General features: G+C 41.3%; 1 protein-coding gene across 1 annotated transcript; it reads right to left on the bottom strand.

The window, feature by feature from the left end:
• Positions 1-4042: 4042 nt before the first annotated feature.
• Positions 4043-8392, bottom strand: LOC105749764 (polyserase-2). Its single transcript, XM_031939725.1, has 11 exons — positions 8009-8392; positions 7613-7785; positions 6620-6854; positions 6410-6539; positions 6034-6269; positions 5787-5947; positions 5458-5686; positions 5135-5270; positions 4802-5043; positions 4529-4650; positions 4043-4352 (listed from the first exon to the last, which is right to left on the bottom strand). Exons 1-11 carry the CDS (start codon positions 8241-8243, stop codon positions 4200-4202), a joined length of 2052 nt encoding a protein of 683 aa, XP_031795585.1. The 5' UTR covers positions 8244-8392; the 3' UTR covers positions 4043-4199.
• Between the last annotated feature and the right edge of the window lie 1381 nt (positions 8393-9773).

Genomic DNA, 9773 nt, shown 5'->3' with positions numbered 1-9773 from the left:
AAATTTTCACACCTAATCAAAAAACAAAAACTGGTTTCCTATTATCCCGTTTTCCTTTACCCAAATTCAGGGCTGAATTTTCAAATTATTTTAACCTTATTTTTCTTTTTTAATTTTCCCTAATTAAATTAAAATATTTTTTTTTTTATTTCATTAATTATTTTTTATTTTTTCCATATGAATAATCTTAGAAAATTTCAAATAAAAGGGAAAACGGGAGAAATAATCAAATAAAAAAAAGAACAAAAAAATAAACTTATTTTAAAAGCAAAATTTTACTGAAAAGGTTTTTTCCATCAAAAGTTTATTGAAATTCTTATTAAAATATGGGAAAACCCGTTTTCTATTGATTTAGACAATCTTTTGTGATTTTACATTTTTCCTGATTTGTTTGTTTTCTGGATTAATTTTTTCCAGGCATTAAACCCCGCATTTTAAACTTTTCATTTTTAAAACATAAACCCTTTTCCACCTCCCCAATTTTGGCACCCATTTTCAATTCTTTTCCCATCAAAAACCACTAAAACCCTCTTTATTTTTTTAGTGAGATAGGCGGAAAAAGGATTACACCATAGGGAAATTGATTTGGAACTCGCCCCAAGATGATAAGAAACCCAGTTTATCGATGTGGATTTGAGGCCAGAGAATCCCAGTGAGAGAATGGCAAACAATTTGTTTCTAAGGAGATCTGGCTCAGTCATGCCTTCTCAGGTGGAGCAGGGAGGGTGAGCTAATTCTTTGTAAAGGGTGCTTCAAAATGTTCAATCCTCCTTGTCCCATTAAGATAAAAGAGGTTTTTGATGCCATACATCACCATTCCAACATTTTTATCTTCTTTACCATGCACCCAATTATAAAAAGGGTTCCATCCCTTTTCTTCCTTCTATATTAGTGTATTCTTCCTTTTACCATTTTTGTTTTTTTTGTCCTTTTTAGAAGAGAATGGTTTTTTTGCTTTAACTTAATGCCTTTTTAAAGATAGATTCTGAAAGAACACTTGTCTCTTCTCATTAGAATGTTAGCACAAAAATCAACCCTCTTGTTGTTCAAATAAATTTATTGTTTAGATTTCTTTGGACTGTGTTTTATTTCAAAGTTCCTACTAGCTCTGATCAAATTTCACAAAATGTTTAGAAAGAATCCTTTGTTCAGTTGTATCTGATTTTACTATCATTTGGGTTTCTTGACAGGGATACTGGAATAGTTCTGCTATTTCCTTTAGATCAATTTTCAAATGAGGAAACAGGGTTTCTTTTTTAAATTTTTTATTATAGTTTTTATTTCAAAACATATGTATGTTTTAAACATTGACCCAAAACCCTTTGTTCCAACTTCTCCTTCCTTCCTTCCACCCCCCCTAGATGGCAGGGTCTAAAAAAAAGGGAATTTTGTCCAGGGTCCCACATAGTGTCAGTCTGGATTTCAACTCAGGAAGTCCTCCAAAACCCAAACTGGGCTCTCATCCATTGAGCCACCAAGTCCATTAAAGGTTTGTTTTTCCTTTTTAGGAAGGTAAATTGTTTTGTTTGTTTTGAAATATTTTATTCCTCTCATTTGTCCAGGTTTACTGTGACCCTGAAAGTTTCTTTATATTTCAACTATTAACCCCAAATTGACCGTCCAAAATGTATGTCCCTTTCTGCATCTTGAGTGAGAATCTGAAGGGGTGGAAACATTCTTCATCAGGCCTCTGGAAATGATTGAAAATTCCATTTATCAGGTTTTTTCCAAAGTGATAAGATAAATATAAGATAAATTGTTCTGTTTTCTTCTCACTGCAGGAATTTTTAATGTTCATATAAGTTTCGGTTTCTTGAAAGTCTTTCATTTAGTGGGATTAAAATGATATTTCTACCTTTTTGTTCAAATGTTCCAATTGGAACCTCCCAATTTCCTTGCAGTGTCTCCAAAAGAGTTCTACAAAGATTTTTCTTCATGTATGGATCCTTTCTCTTTATTTGCTATTTTGGGAAAATTAATAGGGTATCATTGGGGAAAAGGGTGGGTAGTTTAATAATGTCAATGGTAACTTTATTTAATATTGTCATTTTATCAATTTCTGCTGTTTTTTCGGCCTCATGTTTTAAATTCTAATTTTTGAATTCACATTTGTAATTCTTTAAGAAACTTAATATATTATGCCATATTTTCTTTTTGACATGTTTTAAATTTGTTAGGTATTTTACAAAAACCATGTTAGACCATTTTTTTTAAACTTTCATTCATCTTTTCCTTGGTTTTTGGGACACTGGTAATTTTTCAAAGTATTCTGATTCAGGCCATACAAAACTGAGAATATTGTATTTTAAAAAATGGTGAGAAAGTGTTTTGAACTTTAAAAAGGATGATAGTTTTCAAGACCTTTCCTACCTGTAGGCATTGTGGGCAGGGATGGCGGGGTGGTTGGAAGACACTTTTCAAACCTGGCCGGAGGTTTGGTACATGACTTAGGCAAGTGACCCATCCCGTTTGCTTCAGCTTCCACCTGTAAAATGATGAAAAAGAAATGATCAACCTTTTCCCCTGTCTCTGCCTGGAAGGTTTCAAATGGGATCAAGGCAGACTAACTAAAAATAGCTGAACAGCATTATACCCCTCCATAAAATTAAGTTTTCCAAGAGTATAGTATTGATCAGAGAAATGAAAATTAAGGCAACTCTGAGAAACCACTACACACCTGTCAGATTGGCTAAGATGACAGGAAAAGACAATGGAATGTTGGAGGGGATGTGGGATAACTGGGACACTGATGCATTATTGGTGCAATTGTGAACGGATCCAACCATTCTGGAGAGCAATTTGGAACTATGCTCAAAAAGTTATCAAACTGTGCATAGCTTTTGATCCAGCAGTTTATATCCCAAAGAAATACTGAATAAGGGAAAGGGGCCTGTATGTAGTGGCCAGAAACTGCAAAATGAATGGATGCCCATCAATTGGAGAATGGCTGAATAAGATATGGCATATGAATGTTATGGAATATTATTGTTCTGTAAAAAATGATCATTAAGATGAATACAGAAAGGCTTGGACTTATATAAACAGGTGCAAAGTAAAATGAGCAGAACCAGGAGATCATTATATACTTGTACACTATACTGTACAAGGATGTATTCTGATGGAAGTGAATTTTTCAACAGAGATTATCAAATTGAGTTCCAAATGATCAATGATGGACAGAAGCAGCTACATCCAAAGAAAGAACACTGGGAAAGGAATACAAACTGTTTGCATTTTTTTTATTCTTCCCAGGTTATTTTTTTTCCTTCTGAATCCAATTTTTCCTGTGCAACAAGAGCAGTGTTCAGTTCTGCACACATATATTGTATCTCAGATATATTGTGACATATTTAACATAGGATTGCTTGCCATTTCGGGGAAGGAGTGGAGGGAGAGGCAAAGTCAGAAAAGAGGTGAGTGCAAGGGATAATGTTGTAAAAAATTACCCAGGAAAGCATTCTGCCAATAAAAAGTTATAATTAATAAGTTATAATTAAAAAGAAAAGAACAGGCAGACTTGGTGTTTGGCAGGTACTTATTTCAGATGGGATATCTCTTAACTAAGAAGATGGGGTAGAGGTGCAATTCCCCCTCCTAGGGTCATCAGAAGTAGCTAATTTTGTTCAAGGGTAGAGCTAGACCTACTCTGATCATTTGATGGCAAATCAACCTGGTTGAATGAATGGCTAGAATGAATGGCAGCTGCCACGTTATCAGCTACAAATTTCTCTCCTAGGTCTAGGACTTGTGGCACTTGTAGTGTGTTGAGGTTGAGGGTTGAGCAGCTCTGTAGCCAACACCCCTAGGGCCTCAGAATAAATGAGCCTTAGGCTCATCTCCACTGGACTGCACATTTAGGCTTTCCCCTCAAGTTTGTGATTGCTCCTTTAAGCTAGGACCATGCTTTATGTAAAATTTAAGCAAGACCTCTCATCTAAAATCAGTGGGTTGTTGGCCCTCATGATTGGGTTTTCCTCTTCCCCTGAGCCCAATTTCCCCAAATCTCCCCACAGGCATCAGGCATGAAGCTCCTGGTAATGTTAGCACTGTGTTTATTGAACATATTCATTCCACCCCAAGAATAGCCATTTGAGACTGATTTATAGAGAAAGAGGGACATTTCATCCTCTCATCCTGTGTAGTAGAACAGTTCAGTCTCTGCTTCTGGATCAGTTCAAGGTCTGGAGTCACTGGCTGAATTATACAAAGGGTGCATCCCATACAGTCTGAGAGATCCAAGACTGTTGGGTCTCCACTGGGGCATACAGTTCTTGGCTTCCCCTTATTGAAATGCCTATCAGGACCCAGGAGTCAGGTGCTCGTTGGCATATGAGAGATGTGCCCAAGTCAGCCTGCATGAATGAATAAGGTTAGCTTCCAGGACTTCTGGAGGTTGGAGGAGGATAGGCTAGTTGACAAGGGGGTTTACATCCCCACCCATACCCCCACCCCCTGATGTCCCTTCATCACAGCTTCCCAATCCCAGTTCCCCTTCCCTCATCACTTGACTATTCCAGGCCACTCATACCTCATATTTGTGTAGTCTTTTCCTGCCATAAGATACACAGAAGGTTCCTGGAGGTAGGGTGGGCTCTTTGAGGCAGGGGCATTCGATTGGGGACACGATGGAAACCCTTGCCTCCATAGGGACTTGGGAATAGAATGGAGACCCATCAGAAACAATGTCTTGCATGAAGGCATCCATCCCCCAGCCCCATCCCTCCATTACAATCTACTCATTTTTAGAGGACGTAGACTGAAAAAAATTCCTATTTTAGAGCCCTAGGATCCCTTTGCTCACCTCGGTTTTCAGTATCTTCCCAGCTTAGCACCCAACAGGGCACATCGTTTGGAACTGGCCTAGAATTGAGACAGATTGGCAGAGCAGAAGCTGACTTTTCTACCCTAGTCTCTAGTTGCAGTAGGACTAGGGTTGATCCCTTGCTGTAATGAATGCTGCTGACCGGCCTTGACACCTGGCCTGGGGTACCAAAGCGTTTTGTACCCAGTTTAACCTGTAGACGGGACGCAATGGAGCCATGCCTGTTGAAGAGGACAGTTTTATTTGTTCAAATTATATAGAGAAATGGGCTACTCTCCACTTCCCTCACCGCCACCTCGAAAAGAAACCTACCTGGGCACACAATGAGTGTCTGTTAGGACCCAACCAGGGCTCACTAGAGTGGCCATGCAAACTTCATCCCTGGCACCGTGCACCTCTGCCACCCAGGGCCATGGGTTACCGTCTTTGTCTGACTGAATACCACAAGCTTCAAAAGGAAGATGCACAGGCATCCATTACTCCTTCCTATGGCCCCACAGTCCCTTCCTTCCCGGTGACAACCCTCAAACTCTCCAATGAACATTTGAAATCCTACTCAAATGCATCCCTGAACCCAAACCTCCCTGTTGCCTCCCTGCCCAAAGAGCTGGACATGAAAACATGATTCTCCTCACCTCCAAATTTGGTTTTGGAGGGACAGGATGATAGAGATCTCACAACTGGAAAGTCCCAGTTGAGCTGATCCTCCATGTAGGAGGTAAGAGCTGCCTGCCTAATCCAGAGGCTTTGAAGTTGTAGAGGGGAGAAGACCCGAGGCCGAAGACAATCTGCTGGAGGCTTTGAAAGACCTGCCAGAAACCAGGATCCCGATTCTTCACATAAGAGGCCCCAGCGGCTTCCCATCTGAGAAATGAGAAGGATTATTATTAATATGGATGGGGCCCCAGATGCCCCAGTCAGGCCCCGCTGCTCCCCTAAGCAGGTTATCAGAACCCTTCATTACCCAACAGCTCTTTTTCTCCTCTTCATGGTATTCAGCACACAGGATGCTAGGATTGTCCAAGGGGTTGGCGACCACCTCTAGCTCCGAGCCACGGACACAATAACACCACCAGTTAGATGCCATTTTAGCTTCCAACAGGGACGGGGAAGCCAGGGCTGGCTCTGGGGAAACAAAGTGGAAAGCCGCAGGACTTGCCGTGCTTCCTAGCTTTTGCAGCTGGATGTGCAGAGGGGAATTGTAGACTCACCTCCCTGGCCCCATTGGATCAGACGGCACTGGCTACTGGGCAAAAAGTAGTGATACAGATGGGGTAGACACACGGCCCTTGTATCTTCAGTAAAAGACACTGGGACTGCTAGCTCCAAGAGGGCCAGGTCATACTCATAATCCCTTGTGAAGTTGACATTTAACTGTATGCTGAGGATAGGTATCCTTTGTGCCTTGGGTGGAAGCATCACATGCCAACTACTGATGTCTTTTAGGCTGTAGGTTGGGGAGAAAGTTACTTAACCAGAGGAAATATAGTAAGAATCAACTGTTAATGAACAGTTATTCATGACCTGTAACCTCTTCCGCCCCCATTCTCCCTTCTGGAAGACAATTCCACAGCAATTATTACTTACCCCAGAAAGCAGCTGGCTGGTGCAAGAACCCATTTCTCTGCTACCAACACCCCATGGCAGGGTGCAGTTGCTGGAGTAATTATTACAGCTTTCCAGGGCCAGTCACCAGGTCTGGGAGCAATGCCACATTCTGGTCAAGAAAGTTAGCATTTAGAGTGGCCGAATTCCCATTGTCCACCCCAGAAATCAGCCTACTCCCATCTCATTTACCTGGCAAGGCAATAGTACAATTGTCAGAGTCTTCCACCAAAGGCGTTGGGATAGGCTCAGGTTGCTCAGGGAAAGCTGCGCCTTCCACTCGTTCCCTGATCCAGTTTTCAAAAGTCACCACATTTGCAAAAACCTCTGGCCGGTTCCTCCTTGCACAACCTTGGCCAAAACTGGCGACTCCAGCCAGGAACCACTGGCCTTGTTCCTCACAGACAAGTGGGCCTCCAGTGTCTCCCTGTGAAAAGTAGATAACGGTCAAGTGCTCAGACTCCACACCCCTGGCCTGGATGAACTATGCTGGAGGAGGGAACATCTATAGTGGAAAGGCATAAGGGGTAGCCTTTATGTGGTCAACACTTGAAATTCCCACTAGGGAAGTAGCTGAATGTGCTTAAATAATTTGGGGAGGGGCAGAGGGGGAAAGGATGCAAAAGGGAATATATTTTTTTGCCAATTTGAAAATACTAAGTATATCTGGTACTTGTAACTCCACCTTCTTCCCAATCCTGACTTTCTACACCACCCTTCCCCTCCTCTGATACAGGACAGCCATGTCATTGCATGCACAGGAGACATGGCTTGGATACATTTTTCTTATGCAGCAAGACAACTGTATAAATATGTATACATATATTGTATTCAACATATACTTAACATATTTTTAAGATCTATGGGAATACCTGCCATCTAGGGGAGGGGGAAAGGGAAGGAGGGGAAAAGTTGGAAAAGGTTTTGCAAGGGTCAGTGTTGAAAAATTATCTGTGCATATGTTTTGTCAATAAAAAGCTATAATAAAAAAATAAGATTAAAAAAGGAAAAAAAGAATATTCAGTATTATAGGAATATATGTATGTATATATATATAAATTTGGGAAGCCACTAGGAGACACAATAGATAACAATACCAGTTGGGGTAGGAGCAAAGATTTTAGTAACTTCTATTAACAGAATAAATGGCAGCTGGATGAAGTAGAGGATAAGTCCCCATTTTACCTGGCAAGGACCTCTTTTCCCTTCCTTGTAGCCAGCACATAGCATAGTAGGTAACAATTTCACAGTTACATTTAAGGGACCTTTGTAGTTGAAGAGACATTGACATTCTTTGGGTCCAATGATCTTCATTTCCAGTTGCTGGAGTATCAAGCCTGACTGGAGCGACTGTGGTACTGTGGGTAAGAGCAAAGTCATTATCCACTGTTCTTCCCTATAATCACTGCTTCAAATACCAGCAATTGACAGGAACTGGTTTATTTGACTGTCTCTCAAATACAGTGTGCAGTTAGAATGGTTTAATATGGTAGAGCTGTGGAAAGGGAACCAAATTTACACAGTAAAAATCAGAGGACCAAATTAATATTCAGATATTTTTCTAACCCCTTGGAGACTCACCTCTCTCTTGGACATGTCCCCAACCTGTGGCCCAGCAGGAAGCTCCATGAGGGAAACTGTGATTGGCTCGGGGCAAACAAATGGGCTGCACATACTCTGTGAAGTTGACAGGCTCAGCAAGATGCATTAAAGCAATGTCATTTCCATGTTCAGTGCCGGTGTAATTCTCATGAATCAGAATATCTGACACATTCACTATCTGATGCATGCCAGCTGATACATCAAGGTTTAGCATTAAAGACAGTTGAGAGTGCACACCCACAGCAACAGTAAATTGCTCTGGTGGAATGAGAGAAAAATTGCTGGGAAAAGAAGAATTAGAAAAGTCAAATGTGGTACATTGTAATAGAGAATTTGCTAGTAATTATGGTGACAAGAGGTAAAGTTGCAAATACATTTTTAAAGATTTTCAAAAAATTATGGAGAAAGCCTTAAATTCGATAATTTGTAATATTCAGAATTATAGGGTTTGTTGGCCCATTAGAGGCAATCTGATCAGCCTTAACTGGAAAAATCTATATGGAAGAAGACATGGATGCACTTGGGAGTATTTTTACTGCCATGCAAAATTTTGAGTGGGTCCACTCTCCAGGATTGTCTAAACTAGAAGTGTAGGCAAATACACAAATGCATAGATTTTATACTTACCCTGCGAATACGAAACAATTAGCTGCAGAGACAACCCAGGACCTGGAGAGGGGTGCCCCACATTTGCCTCCCAAATCTGTGGACACTTACTTGCCAGGGCCACTTCCAAGAGGGCACAGAGGCCCCACAACGCGATCCCAAAAGAGGTACCCATTCTAAATGGGAAGTCTGAGACTTGGAATGGTTATTTCACCCCCCCAACCACCCCCATACATTCAGTTGCAAAGACAAATGAACCAAACCAAGGGTAGGTTTCTCCTCTCACTTTCTTTACCCAGGGTTTCCTTGAAATGAGAATCCAAAACACCCTGGTTTTTAAAAGATTTTGTCAAAAGAACCATCATCCCCACTTAAACTGCATTTCTTTGGGAAAAGCAAAGGGCCCTGGGATGGGGGAAACGGGGAACCCAAGAAAATTGAAATTTAATTTTAAACCTTTTAAATTCCCTGGGAAATCTTCCTGGAGCAAAGTTTGTTGTTAAATTTGCCAAACTTTTCTAGGGCCTTTTCCTTCCATCCCAAAGAATTTAGCCTGAAACCAAGGAATTAAATTTTGCCCCCAACCCAAAAGCCAGACCCCTGGAGGTTGGGTTGGGGAAGTTTGAAAATTTAAGGACCCTCCCAATAAGGTTTCCTGGAACTGGGCCCAGAATCCCACCTTTGGGCTTTTATCCCAGTGGGTTGGGGAAGGGGAAGTTTGGGGTTTGAAGCCAAAGGACCCCAGATGGGAAAAGAATAAAGACCCTCCAAAAAACACAATCCCCATTATTGGGGGGAAAATTGGAATGGGGAAGAAAAACTCTAAAGTTTCTTTTGGAAAATTTCCCAAGAGGGAGAATTTAATTCGTTGGGTTTAAAAACCCCCCCTGGGTTTGGGGTGCAGAGGAGGAGGGACTGTTACTGATTGACTTGCCACTGCTTTGGGTGGAGTTGGGTGGTCTAATGCATTGTGGGGTTGGGGCCCTCCCAGGTTACCCTTACTGCCCATCACCCCAGAAAGAAAGAGGAATCTGATGTATTCTTGAACAAATAGGATTATAGATTCCATGTCCCAGAGCAACCAGGCAGGATGCTTGTACTTTGGAAATGGAGAAGGCCCCGTTGAGGCCCAAGGCTC

Source organism: Sarcophilus harrisii, chromosome 1 (assembly GCF_902635505.1).
Source record: "Sarcophilus harrisii chromosome 1, mSarHar1.11, whole genome shotgun sequence".
Taxonomy (NCBI): Eukaryota; Metazoa; Chordata; class Mammalia; order Dasyuromorphia; family Dasyuridae; genus Sarcophilus; species Sarcophilus harrisii.
The sequence above is the reverse complement of the archived record's forward strand: the minus strand, read 5'-3'. Positions and strand labels throughout refer to the sequence as shown.